This window comes from Aethalodelphis obliquidens, unplaced genomic scaffold (assembly GCF_003676395.1).
Source record: "Aethalodelphis obliquidens isolate GAN/ISIS:26980383/991018 unplaced genomic scaffold, ASM367639v1 scaffold23, whole genome shotgun sequence".
Taxonomy (NCBI): Eukaryota; Metazoa; Chordata; class Mammalia; order Artiodactyla; family Delphinidae; genus Aethalodelphis; species Aethalodelphis obliquidens.
Window position 1 is genome coordinate 7,113,737 of NW_020837967.1, and position 17,293 is coordinate 7,131,029.

General features: G+C 37.8%; 1 protein-coding gene across 3 annotated transcripts in view; it reads right to left on the reverse strand.

Moving 5' to 3' along the window:
- Positions 1–17,293, reverse strand: part of UPF2 (UPF2 regulator of nonsense mediated mRNA decay) — a 98,603-nt gene that overhangs the window by 65,018 nt on the left and 16,292 nt on the right. For all 3 annotated transcript variants that reach the window (XM_027121616.1, XM_027121615.1, XM_027121617.1), the window contains exons 4-7: positions 14,252–14,412; positions 4,490–4,687; positions 3,854–4,003; positions 2,494–2,597 (exon numbers count right to left, since the gene is read on the reverse strand). In XM_027121616.1, coding sequence (XP_026977417.1) covers positions 2,494–2,597; positions 3,854–4,003; positions 4,490–4,687; positions 14,252–14,412 — 613 coding nt within the window. The remainder of the gene's footprint in view (positions 1–2,493; positions 2,598–3,853; positions 4,004–4,489; positions 4,688–14,251; positions 14,413–17,293) is intronic.

Here is a 17,293-nt window from a genome sequence, read left to right on the forward strand (position 1 = left end):
AGGTAGTCTCTGCTATATTCTACAGATGAAAGAAAAAAGAGACTATCTCTTCAGAAAACAGAAATAAATGTTGTAATTACTAAGTTTTTGAAAACTGTACATTGACCTAATTACTCCAAGAGGTGATTAGCCAATTTTGAATTTTTTTCAAGCCTATTTGATTATATGAATAGTTACTGAAACACATCTAAATTATTTGTAGAAGAGCTAAACAAGCTGAAAGTCAAAAAACAACTTGATGTCTGTAGTACTCTATAGGGAACCCTCAATACATTATGGGGAGAAAAAAGGATAAAAGATTACATTACACCTTGACTTAAAAATGATTTAAAGCAATGATTTTCAAACTTTGGGTCTCAAGAGTGTTCTACACTCTTAAAAATTATTAAGGACCTGAAAGAACTTTGTTTTTGTGGGTTAATATGTTTATCAGCAGTTACTGTTTTTAGAAGTTAAAACTGAGAAATTTTCAAAATATTAATTCACATAAAAATACCAATAAATCTATTAGTTGTTAACATTTTTTGGAAATTTTTTTTTAATGAAAAAAAAATTTAGTGACAGAAGAGTGGTATTCTTCTAGAAGATACCTTAGATTCTCATATCTATAGATTCTCGTATCTATTTCTGCACTCAATCTGTTGTGACATGTTGTTTTGGATGAAGTATATGAAGAAACTCCAGGGACTTCTCTGGTGGTGCAGTGGTTAAGAATCCACTTGCCAATGCAGGGGACACGGGTTCGAGCCCTGGTCCAGGAGGATCCCACATGTGGTGGAGCAGCTAAGCCCGTGCACCACAACTACTGAGCCCACATGCTGCAACTACTGAAGCCCGAGCACCTGGAGCCCGTGCTCTGCAACAAGCCCACGTGCCACAACTAGAGAAAGCCTGTACGCAGCAACAGAGACCCAATGCAGCCAAAAATAAATAAATAAGTTTATTAAAAAAAAAAAAAGAAACTCCAGTTTCACACATATATGTAGCTGGAAAGGGAGGCATATTTTAATATTGTTTTCAGTAATTATAGATATTCTTTGATACTTCACCAAAACTTGACAAGTGGTAGTTTCTTAAACATCAGTTGCAATGTGAAATCTGAAACTGTATCAATCAACTTCTCATGCTCTGCTAGATTAAAATCCATTGGTCTATCTTGCACTGAGTGAATTTTTAATATCCAATCAAGATTTTGTTGACCTTATGTACTGGTAATTCAGAACAATGGTTCACTGAGCTATGCAGATCTTCCAAACACTTACACAGTATTTTTAAATTACATTATTTGACATCACCACTCATCTTATCAGAAAAGTCTCACCAATAAAGCCTCTTCAGAAAAGAACTGGGAAGATGTCAAGCTTATGGTGGTGAACAGAAGTTTTCCAAAATTCTAATTTTTGCTGGAAAGTCAAATTTATCCACTGGCAATAAATACTTTTAGTTGTTTCCCTTGAAGTGAGAGGCTCACCTGTTCATGTTAGAAAAATGTCTGCTAAACACCCACGTCTGAATAACCACAGTTTGTCCATCAGTTCTTTCAAGTAAAAACAGTATTCTATGTAAAAAGCAACTAGTTTAGCTTGCAACTCAATCACACAAATGATTGAGGCAACCTTTCCTCGAGGCAACTTAGAGATAGTATATGTGCTTTACATGTCCTTCTTATTTTATCAAGTTAAAAGGAAGTGTACTTGGGCTTCCCTGGTGGCGCAGTGATTCAGAGTCCGCCTGCCGATGCAGGGAACACGGGTTCGTGCCCCGGTCCGGGAAGATCCCACATGCCGCGGAGCGGCTAGGCCCGTGAGCCATGGCCGCTAAGCCTGTGCGTCCGGAGCCTGTGCTCCGCAGCGGGAGAGGCCACAATGGTGAGAGGCCCGCGTACCGCACAAAAAAAAAAAAAAAAAAGGAAGTGTACTCGAAGACTGAAATGAAACAAAATTACTCCAATTTTAATGGATTCATCTAAGTGAAAGTAGCATTGTTCTTTTAATTGCAAATGCACGGCAGTGGCTACTAGTACAGTCTGCTACCCATGCAGCTTGATTCGTGTTAAAATGCCAGCAGCTTTACCCATCACCACTTTTGCAAATGTCAAAAACAGTGAAAAAGTGGGGAAAAAAAATCCTAGTATTAGTATGGAAAGAGTTTTGACCTTACAGACCCCTGAAAGTGCCTCAGAAGACACCAGGAATCTACAGAGCATACTTTAAGAACTTCTGGTCTAACACAGTATTTCCCACACTGAGGAATCCCTATGTGAAGGGGAGAGGTGTCAAGCTAACAGGATTCTAGAGACAGTTCCACCCCCAAACACAACATCTACAAATTGGCTACCACTGTATGTGTTTATTTTGAATTCCCATATTAGATTCCATTTGAAGAAATGGTTCATTCTACAGCCACAACAGTCCAAAAACCATAGACGTTCCTAATTCAAGCTATCCTACAAGGTCTACATGCTTGAGTAAAGTCACACAGAGGCAATCATACCTTGTCTATCAGATCACGGTTGACACAGTTGGGCAATTGCTGGAGAAAAGCATCTACTATGAGCTTGAGATGAGATCCAGTGCTGGCTTCTTCATCCTCTTGTTCTAACATGAAATTCGTTTTTAAACAGGTTTAAAAATATATATACATAGACAATATAAGAATAAAAACATCCAGTAAGAAGTTATCTGGGGCATAGATAATCTAGAGCACTTTTCTTACTCATGAAAAAATGAAGCATTTTTTGAGATATTACCCTAGAAAGTGTGGGTATCTTTAGAATCATAACCCTAAATCACTACTGTCTTTCAGATATCAACTATAAAAAGGCAAACTTTTACATGATAAGTCATAAGTTGCATGTAGTTTTATAGTAGATCTGCTATTTTCATCTGTCATGCATCCCTTCTCCCATGTCTTCAATTAACAGTACGATCATCGCTTGCCCTCGAAGGCAATCCATGGGATTCTGATGGGGAAGGGTGCTGCCCAAGCACAGACACCACCACTCCTCTCGGCCACAGGCAAGCATGACACAGGACTAGCCAAGTCCTTCCATGAGGCTTATACACAGACAGTGAGAGACAAGCCCCTTTTCTTCTGATGTCACTAACTGGTTTGAGCCAAGGGTAGCCTCCAGCCATGCCTCACTCCCTTCATGACATGGATAAACAGAATCTGCAGTAGGACACAATGAAGCTCATAGAGAGACAGGCAATACTGACAGAAGGTATCTTTCTAATAAAAAATCCTAACTAATAAAGAAACTTGATGGGAAGTATTCAGGAAATAATTAACAATGTGATAATTTTATTACTAAATATAAAACATTACTCAATTATAAAGATAAAATTACCACAGATGAACTGATATACTAATTGTCTTTTTAACTCTCAACTTTCAAATACACTTATGTTAAGACTGTAAACATTATATCAGCATTAGAATACATTAAGGACAATGCTAGCAAGTAGAGAAGTGTAAGAAATATATATTAACATTCAGATTATCACTAAAGTTTGTAGTCACATAATATAGGACATGTAGTATTTCTGTTCCAAATCAAATTCCAAAAAAGTGATAGCCTAGAAACAACAGGAAAACAAGGAATAAAAGAGTAAAGACCCGTATTCTCAGGCGAGGGCTTTGTGTAGAAACACTAATCAAAACTTGGGAATTCCCCAGCAGTCCAGCATTTAGGACTCCGTGCTCTCACTGCCGAGGGACCATGTTCAATCGCTGGTCAGGGAACTAACATCCCACAAGTTGCAGAGCGTGGCCAAAAATAAATAAAATAAAACAGACGTTTAAAAAAAAAAACAACTAGTCAAAAATTAAAATTTTTGGCAAAAGTGTTTACCTTGCTCATCAAGAAGTTTCTTTGTAAGATCTTCACCTTCATCTCCACCCTCTAGCTCCAAAGTGTCATCATTAATCTCTAGGTTCTCCAACTCAAGCTCCAAATCGTCAGGACTTGATACCTCCTTATTATCCTTAGGTTCCTTTGCCTCTGTTTGAAATCAAAGAATCAGTACCTCTGAATTAAAAGTCATAGTGAAATCCTGCTGCAAAAACTACAAAGACTCACAAAATCTGCATCGTTTGTCTTAGAATCTACATTTATACCTGGCAAGAAATTTGACATATTCAGATTTTTTAAAATACATTATGTTCACTGAGAACAAAGACCATAACTTCTTTGATTCTGTATGCCATCTGTTCACTGAAGAAATGAACAGATGGATGGATTGATGAATTGATGAATGGAGACATACATGGCATGAGGATCTGTGGTAAAGATGAGGGGAAGATAAAGCTGATTAGATAAAGTGAACTCAAATTAATTAAGATGTCCATATTATTCTGTCATTCATTTAATCTAGTGACTCAATGTTCGTATTACAAAACTAGTAAATAAAAAAAAATTTACAAATATTATTTTGAAACTAATCTTTATAGCACTTCAATATAAAAAAATTTGTCCTCCAGCACTTACCTTTGTAATCATCCTTGTTGGACTCTTTACTCTGACAACTTTTTTCATTATCTTTAAACAAGATGGCTGGAACAAAAGCTTTCAAATCAATGAGGTTCTCATAAAAATTCCGAGCATCTTCATCCTCCCATATACCACCTTCCAAGTCATATTCTCCAGGTTTACCAGGTGTAAATATATCAATTCCAGGCCCATGCTCTACAATAAAGTAAATCACAAGGAATTAAAACCAATAAACCTTGAATGCTTTGATTAACAGATGCTTCTTCAATCCACAAGCAATCTGAACTGTTCATGTAACAATCTTTACCAGAAAATCACAAACTGTGTTTTAAGTAAAGCTCTAAACCAGGACAGACAAGAGTAAAGCATAGGATAAAGATGCTTTTCTCTTAAATGTTTTAAGCAACTGATATGAGATTAAGTAGCTATTTGATATATTACGCCCACCTTCATAAAACTTAAAACCAATATAAGAAATATATAAGCCTGGTCATTCCTAAACATCCAGCTTAAAGTCCCACCTCCCCTATGAAGCATTGTTTTAAGACTTGCAACCCTCTGTACAATTTATATCATAATTATCATCACAAGTTTATGGTTTATCTTACCATAAACCCTTAAGAAGTAACACTCCTTTTGGTATCTTACCATAAACCCTTAAGAAGCAACCCTCCTTTTGGTATTTACTTGGTATAAGACAGATTGCCATAAATGGTCAATTGATAAATAACTGGAAAGGAAGGGAAGGAATGATGAGGAAATATATAGATATTTCAGTAGAGAGTGGAAAACCATGTATAACACACACACACACACACACACACACACACACACACACACAGAGTCTACCTTACATACAACTATACTTTCTTAAACTCAGAACATTAAAAGTAACTAATTTCCTACTTCATGATCATGAGACCATTCATGATTTTATCTATCCTCACTGTACATCTCTCCAAACTAGAGAATGATCCTGCAGATTAAAATTCACCCTGAGGGGTTCCTTGGTGGTGCAGGGGTTAAGAATCCTCCTGCCAATGCAGGAGACAAGGGTTCGAGCCCTGGTCCAGGAAGATCCCACATGCCGCAGAGCAACTAAGTCTGTGCGCCACAACTACTGAGCCTGCGCTCTAAAGCCCACGTGCCACAACTACTGAAACCCGTGCACCTAGAGCCCATGCTCCGCAACAAGAGAAGCCACCGCAATGAGAAGCCCGTGCACCGCAAGGAAGAGTAGTCCCCGCTCGCTGCAACTAGAGAAAAGCCCACGAGCAGCAACGAACACCCAATGCAGCCCAAAATTAAGCAATTAATTAATTATTTTTTTAAAAAAGAATCTAACAGAGCAGAAACCAGAATTAAAAACAAAAACAAAACAAAACAAAAAAATCCTGAGAGGGACTTCCCTGGTGGCGCAGTGGTTAAGAATCTGCCTGCCGAATTCCCTGGTGGTCCAGTGGTTAAGACTCTGTGCTCTCAATGCAGAGGGCAGGGGTTTGATCCCTGGCTGGGGAACTAAAATCCTGCATGATGCAGAGCATGACCCCTCAAAAATAAAAAAATAAAAAAAAAAACTAAAAGGATGTTTTGGGGCTTCCCTGGTGGCACAGTGGTTGAGAGTCCGCCTGCCGATGCAGGGGACACGGGTTCGTGCCCCGGTCTGGGAAGATCCCACATGCCACGGAGCAGCTGGGCCCGGGGGCCACGGCCGCTGAGCCTGCGCGTCCAGAGCCTGCGCATCCGGAGCCTGTGCTCTGCAACGGGAGAGGCCACAACAGTGAGAGGCCCGAGTACCGCAAAAAAAAAAAGAATCCGCCTGCCAATGCAGGAGACACGGGTTCGAGCCCTGGTCCGGGAAGATCCCACGTGCTGCGGAGCAACTAAGCCTGTGCACCACAACTACTAAGCCTGCGCTCTGGAGCCTGCGAGCCACAACTACTGAGCCCACGTGCCACAACTACTGAAGCCCACATGCCTAGAGCCCATGCTCCGCAACAAGAGAAGCCACCACAACGAGAAGCCCCTGCACCGCAACTAAGAGTAGCTCCCGCTCCCCACAACCAGAAAGCCCACGTGTAGCAACAAAGACCCAACGCAGCCAAAAATAAATAAATAAATAAATTTATTTATTTTAAATAAAAAATTAAAATGATGGCAGAACTTTGTCAACTTTGTTACATAGTATTTACATTTACATTGTATTAGGTATTATATGTAATCTACATGATGATTTAAAGTATATGGGAGGACGTGTGCAGATTATATGCAAATACTAAGCCATTTTATATGAGGGACTTGAGCATCATTGGAGGTCCTGGAACCAATCCCCTGCAGATACCAAGGAAGGACCATAAATGTATTCACAGTATACAACGGGTATTTTCTTATTGAGGATGTAAAATACAAAACACCTTCTTGTATTATAAAAGGACACTTTACAAATATTTCACTCTTAGATTTTTAAGTAAATAGGATTTTCAGATAGTTTTAAGATTAATAATGTATTAACATTTATCTACCGAAAGTAATTTTTCAAGTAGTTTTTGTGATATGTTAGAATAGTATATTAGCAGCCTTAACAAAAAGGAAGTCTAAAACACCTTAGAAATAATATGGAAAGTAACTCATCTTACAAAATGATAAACAATTTACTTTATAAACTGCAAAGTAGGCTTTAGTTCTGAGTAACAATTTAATATAATATACCATGCAAAACAACTAAATTACCTTGGTTGTTTGGCCTGAGGCAACCCAACACTGGAGCCTACCTGGGCTCTTTGGTGGGGCTAATGGCAGACTCTGGGATGGCTCACACCAACGAGTACCTCCCAGAACTTCTGCTGCCAGTGTCCTAGTCCCCACAGTGAGCCACAGCCACCCCCCACCTCTGCAAGAGACCCTCCAACACTAGCAGGCGTGTGGATGAAACGCTCTTGGTGCTGCAACCAGGAGTCAGTGCTGTGCCTCTGACGTGGGAGAGCCAACTTCAGGACACTGGTCCACAAGAGACCTCTCAGCGCCACGTAATATCAAACGGTGAAAATCTCCCAGAGATCTCCATCTCAACACCAACACCCAGCTTCACTCAACGACCAGGAAGCTACAGTGCTGGACACCCTATGCCAAACAACTAGCAAGACAGGAACACAACCCCACCCACTAGCAGAGAGGCTGCCTAAAATCATAAGGCCACAGACACCCCAAAACACACCACCAGACGTAGACCTGCCCAACAGAAAGACAAGATCCAGCCTCATCCACCAGAACACAGGCACTAGTCCCCTCCACCAGGAAGCTTACACAACCCACTGAACCAACCTTAGCGACTGGGGTCAGACACCAAAAACAACGGGAACTATGAACCTGCAGCCTGCAAAAAGGAGACCCCAAACACAGTAAGATAAGCAAAATGAGAAGACAGAAAAACACACAGCAGATGAAGGAGCAAGATAAAAACCCACCAGACCTAACAAATGAAGAGGAAATAGGCAGTCTACCTGAAAAAGAATTCAGAATAATGATAGTAAAGATGATCCAAACTCTTGGAAATAGAATAGAGAAAATGCAAGAAACATTTAACAAGGACCTAGAAGTACTAAAGAGGAAACAAGCAACGATAAGCACTACAATAAATAAAATTAAAAATATTCTAAAAGGGATCAATAGCAGAATAACTGAGGCAGAAGAACGGATAAGTGACCTGGAAGATAAAATAGTGGAAATAACTACTGCAGAGCAGAATAAAGAAAAAAGAATGAAAAGAACTGAGGACAGTCTCAGAGACATCTGGGACAACATTAAACGCACCAATATTTGAATTATAGGTGTCCCAGAAGAAGAAGAGAAAAAAAAAGGGACTGAGAAAATATTTGAAGAGATTATAGTTGAAAACTTCCCTAATATGGGAAAGGAAATAGTTAATCAAGTCCAGGAAGCACAGAGAGTCCCATACAAGATAAATCCAAGGAGAAACACACCAAGACACATATTAGTCACTCAAAAATTAAATACAAAGAAAACATATTATAAGCAGCAAGGGAAAAATACCACACAAGGGAATCCCCATAAGGTTAACAGCTGATCTTTCAGCAGAAATTCTGCAAGCCAGAAGGGACTGGCAAGACATATTTAAAGTGATGAGGAGAAAAACCTACAACCAAGATTACTCTACCCAGCAAGGATCTCATTCAGATTTGATGGAGAAATTAAAACCTTTACAGACAAGCAAAAGCTGAGAGAGTTCAGCACCACCAAACCAGCTTTACAACAAATGTTAAAGGAACTTCTCTAGGCAAGAAACACAAAAGAAGGAAAAGACCTACAATAACAAACCCAAAACAATTAAGAAAATGGGAACAGGAACATACATATCGATAATTATCTTAAATGTAAATGGATTAAATGCTCCCACCAAAAGACATACACTGGGTGAACGGATACAAAAACAAGACCCATATATATGCTATCTACAAGAGACCCACTTCAGACCTAGGGACACATACAGACTGAAAGTGAGGGGACGGAAAAAGATATTCCATGCAAATGGAAATCAAAAGAAAGCTGGAGTAGCAATTCTCATATTAGACAAAATAGACTTTAAAATAAAGACTATTACAAGAGACAAAGAAGGACACTACATAATGATTAAGGGATCAATCCAAGAAGAAGATATAACAATTGTAAATATTTACGCAACCAACATAGAAGCACCTCAATACATAAGGCAAACACTAATAGCCGTAACAGGGGAAATCGACAGTAACACAATCATAGTAGGGGACATTAACACCCCACTTTCACCAATGGACAGATCATCCAAAATGAAAATAAATAAGGAAACACAAGCTTTAAATGATACATTAGACAAGATGCACTTAATTGATATTTACAGGACATTCCATCCAAAAACAACAGAATACACATTTTTCTCAAGTGCTCATGGAACATTCTCCAGGATAGATCATACCTTGGGTCACAAATCAAGCCTTGGAAAATTTAAGAAAATTGAAATTGTATCAAGTATCTTTTCCGACCACAACACTATGAGACTAGATATCAATTACAGGAAAAGATCTGTAAAAAATACAAACACATGGAGGCTAAACAATGCACTACTTAATAACGAAGTGATCACTGAAGAAATCAAAGAGGAAATCAAAAAATACCTAGAAACAAATGACAATTGAGACACAACGACCCAAAACCTATGGGATGCAGCAAAAGAATTCAAAGAGGGAAGTTTATAGCAATACAATCCTACCTTAAGAAACAGGAAACATCTCAAATAAACAACCTAACCTTGCACCTAAAGCAATTAGAGAAAGAAGAACCAAAAAACCCCACAGTTAGCAGAAGGAAAGAAATCATAAAGATCAGATCAGAAATAAATGAAAAATAAATGAAGGAAACGATAGCAAAGATCAATAAAACTAAAAGCTGGTTCTTTGAGAAGATAAACAAAATTGATAAACCATTAGCCAGACTCATCAAGAAAAAAAGGGAGAAGACTCAAATCAATAGAATTAGAAATGAAAAAGGAGAAGTAACAACTGACACTGCAGAAATACAAAAGATCATGAGAGATTACTACAAGCAACTCTATGCCAACAAAATGGACAATCTGGAAGAAATGGACAAATTCTTAGAAAAGCACAACCTGCCAAGACTGAATCAGGAAGAAACAGAAAATATGAACAGACCAATCACAAGCACTGAAATTGAAACTGTGATTAAAAATCTTCCAACAAACAAAAGCCCAGGACCAGATGGCTTCACAGGCGAATTCTATCAAACATTTAGAGAAGAGCTAACACCTATCCTTCTCAAACTCTTCCAAAATATAGCAGAGGGAGGAACACTCCCAAACTCATTCTACGAGGCCACCATCACCCTGATACCAAAACCAGACAAAGATGTCACAAAGAAAGAAAACTACAGGCCAATATCACTGATGAACATAGATGCAAAAATGCTCAACAAAATACTAGCAAAGAGAATCCAACAGCACATTAAAAGGATCATACACCATGATCAAGTGGGGTTTATTCCAGGAACGCAAGGATTCTTCAATATACGCAAATCAATCAACGTGATAAACCATATTAACAAAGTGAAGGAGAAAAACCATATGATCATCTCAATAGATGCAGAGAAAGCTTTCGACAAAATTCAGCACCGATTTATGATAAAAACTCTGCAGAAAGTAGGCATAGAGGGAACTTTCCTCAACATAATAAAGGCCATATATGACAAACCCACAGCCAACATCATCCTCAATGGTGAAAAACTGAAACCACTTCCACTAAGATCAGGAACAAGACAAGGTTGCCCACTCCCAGCACTCTTCTTTTTTTTTTTTTTTTTTTTTTGCGGTACGCAGGCCTCTCACTGTTGCGGCCTCTCCCATTGCAGAGCACAGGCTCCAAACGCGCAGGCTCAGCAGCCATGGCTCACGGGCCCAGCTGCTCATCGCCACGTGGGATCTTCCCAGACCGGGACACGAAACTGTGTCCCCTGCATCGGCAGGCGGACTCTCAACCACTGCGCCACCAGGGAAGCCACTCTTATTCAACATAGTTTTGGAAGTTTTAGCCACAGCAATCAGAGAAGAAAAGGAAAAAAAAGGAATCCAAATCGGAAAAGAAGAAGTAAAGCTGTCACTGTTTGCAGATGACACGATAGTATACATAGAGAATCCTAAAGATGCTACCAGAAAACTACTAGAGCTAATCAATGAATTTGGTAAAGTAGCAGGATACAAAATTAATGCACAGAAATCTCTGGCATTCCTATACACTAATGATGAAAAATCTGAAAGTGAAATTAAGAAAACACTCCCATTTACCATTGCAACAAAAAGAATAAAATATCTAGCAATAAACCTACCTAAGGAGACAAAAGACCTGTATGCAGAAAATTATAAGACACTGATGAAAGAAATTAAAGGCGATACAAATAGATGGAGAGATATACCATGTTCTTGGATTGGAAGAATCAACATTGTGAAAATGACTCTACTACCCAAAGCAATCTACAGATTCAATGCAATCCCTATCAAACTACCACTCGCATTTTTCACAGAACTAGAACAAAAAGTTTCACAATTTGTATGGAAACACAAAAGACCCCGAATAGCCAAAGCAATCTTGAGAATGAAAAACGGAGCTGGAGGAATCAGGCTCCCTGACTTCAGACTATACTACAAAGCTACAGTAATCAAGACAGTATGGTACTGGCACATAAACAGAAATATAGATCAATGGAACATGACAGAAAGGCCAGAGATAAACCCACACACATATGGTCACCTTATCTTTGATAAAGGAGGCAGGAATGTACAGTGGAGAAAGGACAGCCTCTTCAATAAGTGATTAAGATCACTTATAAGAGATTAGATCACTCCCTAACACCATACACAAAAATAAGCTCAAAATGGATCAAAGACCTAAATGTAAGGCCAGAAACTATAAAACTCTTAGAGGAAAACATAGGCAGAACACTCTATGACATAAATCACAGCAAGATCCTTTTTGACCCACCTCCTAGAGAAATGGAAATTAAAAACAAAAATAAACAAATGGGACCTAATGAAATTTCAAAGCTTTTGCACAGCAAAGGAAACCATAAACAAGACCATAAGACAACCCTCAGAATGGGAGACAATATTTGCAAATGAAGCAACTGACAAAGGATTAATCTCCAAAATTTACAAGCAGCTCATGCAGCTCAATAACAAAAAAACAAACAACCCAATCCAAAAATGGGCAGAAGACCTAAATAGACATTTCTCCAAAGAAGATATACAGAGTGCCAACAAACACATGAAAGAATGCTCAACATCATTAATCATTAGAGAAATGCAAATCAAAACTACAATGAGATTATCATCTCACACCAGTCAGAATGGCCATCATCAAAAAATCTAGAAACAATAAATGCTGGAGAGGGTGTGGAGAAAAGGGAACACTCTTGCACTGCTGGTGGGAATGTGAATTGGTACAGCCACTATGGAGAACAGTATGGAGGTTCCTTAGAAAACTACAAATAGAACTACCATATGACCCAGCCATCCCACTACTGGGCATATACCCTGAGAAAACCATAATTCAAAAAGAGTCATGTACCAAAATGTTCATTGCAGCTCTATTTACAATAGCCAGGAGATGGAAGCCACCTAAGTGTGCATCATCGGATGAATGGATAAAGAAGATGTTGCACATATATACAATAGAATATTACTCAGCCATAAAAAGAAACGAAATTGAGCTATTCGTAGTGAGGTGGATGGACCTAGAGTCTGTCATACAGAGTGAAGTAAGTCAGAAAGAGAAAGACAAATACCGTATACTAACACATATATATGGAATCTAAGGAAAAAAAAAATGTCATGAAGAACCTAGGGGTAAGATGGGAATAAAGACACAGACCTACTAGAGAATGGACTTGAAGATATGGGGAGGGGGAAGGGTAAGCTGTGACAAAGTGAGAGAGTGGCATGGACATATATACACTACCAAACGTAAAATAGATAGCTAGTGGGAAGCAGCTGCATAGCACAGGGAGATCAGCGCGGTGCTTTGTGACCACCTAGAGGGGGGGGAGGGGGAGGGGGGGAGGGACGGAGACACAAGAGGGAAGAGATATGGGAACATATGTATAACTGATTCACTTTGTTATAAAGCAGAAACTAACACACCATTGTAAAGCAATTATACTCAAATAAAGATGTTAAAAATAAGTAAAATAAAGTAGAATCTCAGCCTTAAAAAAAAAAAAAAACTAAATTACAAATAAAAATAAGCACAGAAATATGAGTATCGCAAATGTCCAATTCACTTTATTACCTATCCAAGAAATAAAGTAAATCTTTCCAAGTATGGTTTAAGACAGGCCCCTGTTAGACACAATCTAAGGATATCTATTACAAAAGAACCTGAAGGGACTTCCCTGGTGGGGCAGTGGTTAAGAATCCCCCTGCCAATGCAGGGGACTCAGGTTCGAGACCTAGTCCGGGAAGATCCCACATGCCACGGAGCAACTAAGCTCGTGCACCACAACTACTGAGCCTGTGCTCTAGGGTCTGTGAGCCACAACTACTTAGCGCATGCGCTGCAACTACTGAAGGCTGCGCACCTAGAGCCCGTGCTCCACAACAAGAGAAGCCAACGCGATGAGAAGCCTACGCACCACAATGAAGAGTAGCCTCTGCTCACTGCAACTAGAGAAAGCCCATGCACAGCAACGAAGACCCAACACAGCCAAAAATTAAATAAGTAAATTTATTATTAAAAAAGAAAAGAGGGCTTCCCTGGTGGTGCAGTGGTTGAGAGTCCGCCTGCCAATGCAGGGGACACGGGTCCACGCCCCGGTCCGGGAAGATCCCACATGCTGCGGAGCGGCTAGGCCAGTGAGCCGTGGCCGCTGAGCCTGCGTGTCCAGAGCCTGTGCCCCACAACGGGAGAGGCCACAACAGTGAGAGGCCCGCATACCGCAAAAAAGAAAAGAACCTGAAGAAATTTATTGTACCATATGAATTAATTATTATTCTCTAAGTGCAAAGCCTTTTCCATTCAGAGAAGCATTTCAAGTGGATTTTCAATGTTCTTATTAGGTCTTAATACTACTTCTTCATTTAAAAAATTTTAAAGACTTTTCAAAACATCCATTTTAAATATTACACATCTGAGAAGACTAAAGATATAAGTGATTATTGTCTACTAAAAAAAATCACAATGTTTGTTTTTAAGGATATCTTACCTTCTGGTGTTGGTTTGTCTTGAGGAAGATCTGGCATATTTTCATCCAAAAGGTCTGCTAAGGATTGAGAATTTGCCAGCAGCTTCTGATAAGACATAGCAAATTCCTCATACTGTTTATGTCTATCTTCGCTCAGCTCCCCTTTAGAATGTAGAATACGCCTATAAACAAATGATGAAATAATCTGATAATCTTATCAAAATAGATGGGATCATGTATTATTACATTGGGAATGTTCCATAAAATTTGACTTTATCACACAAGCCTATTAACACAATCTTCTTTAACAACTTATTTTTAAAACTTAACTTTCATGACGTATCTGAAATTAAAACTTGTACAGCAAATTCACCTAAACAATTAAAGTTTTTTAAACAATTAAATCTTCACATTGGTTCTTCAGAAAACATGAAGTGTGATTAACAATTATGCTTGCAGAAGTATAAAATTCAACAGTATACCACTAATTTTTAGTATTTTGTTACAGCCATATTCCCATCAGACATACAAGTTGGTTTTCAAAAACAGCATGTTATAGAAAGAATCAGTATCTTTATCTTGAAAAAGCCTACATCTTCCTTGTAGTCAATTCTTAAGCTACTGTGCAAGCACTCGTTATTTATCCATTTAACAAATATTAACTGAGCAAACCCACTTAATCAAGGCCAGGCCGCCCTGAGGAGCAGAGGACACAAGTACTCCTACATTCTGCAAACAGTTCACTAATAAGCCACCCATAATTAGAAATGTAAAACTAACGAAAATTTTCAAATTGTATAAAGTAAAAATTTTACTGTAGTTGTTTCGATGGGTGAAATGTCTATAGCTGGACCCAATTTTTCTACAACTAAATATTTATGTAGTAGTGTAACATCTGAAATTTATAAACCTTAATACAAATACAATATGGATTTCAAAAATCAATTATAAATTGTAAATTAAGTCATTTTCAAAAGTAATATTTAAAAGTATTTTTTATTCCTTGTTTTGAGTTTCCTTATGAACAGTGAAGAAAATGAGAGAGTTCTGTGTGTGTTATCTCCTTAAAGTTATAGAAAATGAAGTAGAAAATCCATCCCTACACTTATTTATCCCTGCTTATTTGAAACAATTTCCAAAGTTTCCCATCTTATCCCATTCTTATCCACAGAAACTTTTGTTTAAATGCTACCATATTCCAAGTATCAACATTTTCTATTTTTAGGAATAGTAGTTCCCATTTACAAGCACAAGATAGATCAATACAAAGATCAATTATTATTCATTAAATCTAATTCTTTCTTTCCCCAAATCTGGCCTATTAGGATCGAAAGTGAGAATTTTTCACTCATTTTCTTGTGATTTAAATACACATCAGACAATATCGTTCTACAAATAGATAAGTAAAATGCCAAGATAGTTTAACCATAATAATCCAGGCTAAAAAGTATTCCTCTAACAACACTGTCATTAAGGAAGTTTCTTTCTCTCTTCAAACATATATTTCAGACTAACTTTACAGGCAAAAACAAAGTTTCTTTCAGTAAGTTTTATGAATGAATTTTTTTAAAGCAAAAACCCAGGCATTTAAAAATATTCAAGCCATGAAAGAAATGACTGACAATACTTTAAATGAGCTTGTTAGAACTTTTAATTAGAAGTCATGTCATTTTTGAAGTTAAAAAAGCCATTAAAATTAAATAATTTGAATAAATAATACTCAAAGGCAGGCTACTCTAAAATGTTCTACAATTATTAGGAAAAATGTTAATTAATAAAAACTTGAGTTTATTCAGAAACAAATTATGTTAAAAGGGATAATAGTTCCAAGGGATTTCAAAACCTCTAATGACAACTAAGATGCAAAATTATTTCAGCTTGAAACGAAATTGGAAAATATCTCAAAATACCATGAACCTGGAACTTTATTTCTCTAACAAGCTGACATTCTGGTCATCTGAAGAACATACACCCAGCTTAGGTTATACAATATTCACTAAGGATTTATGACATACAAGCTGTAGCAAGGTGGTGACTATTTTATCAGAACAGAAAATGAATTCTTTTTTCCAGTATCAACTTCACTTTCAAAGTTTTGCCTGGGACTTTGCATGGGTAAATTAAAAATGACTGAATTCTATGAGGGGTCCCTTTGTATGCATTCAGTTCCTTTCCATTTCTCCTGGAACCAGTTAAAACTTTGAAGCTTCAAAGATATTCCTCGTCCTCCCAAAACCTCAATTCCACAATTAAACTTTTAACAGTACTAATTTACCTAACTATGTAATTAATACGTGTTTAGGTTATTGTCTAATGAGAATAGTGGGGAGGGTGGTTAGATTTTGGTTGACTGGTTTTCTAATCGAATCTTATACTACGCACTCAGAAAGCAGTACAGGATACCAATGAAATGGCATTAGAAGAGTTCTGTTATACACAAAACTTATATAGTCATATGTATTTTTTCCTTGACCATTTATTTAATATACATTTCCTAAACATCTGACAAATCCTATAGCATGTAATAAGACTACAGACTTCAAACAAGAAAGAACTCATCGCAGGTACCTGAAAATTCAAAATCCCTAGTCATTTAGAGGTTCTAATGAAATTTAAATGAAACAGTTTCTAGTTAATGTACTACATAAGTCAGTTTTTATAAGTTTATGAAGTCCATATGGAAGTTTTTCAGTCTGATTAAATTTTAGACCTGTATGAGGGAACTAAATATACACAGCACCTTTGACCAGAGTACCTTTTCTGTACATCAGTATAAATCTCACCAAAATTTCTTATGTAAATTCCATGGGAGTATATCACTAAGCAAAATCAAGCTAAAGATATGATTCATAACATATCACTTTAATTACAATCTCTTCAGAAACACATCTATTACACAAAGCTGCTTTGAAGCCATTATTCTGAGACTGTCATAAACCAGAGGTCAGCAAACTTTTACTGCAAAGCGCCAGATAATAATTATTTTAAGCTTTGCAGACCATATGGTCTTTGTTGCGACTACTCAACTCTGCTGATACAGCACAAAAGCAGCCACAGACAATA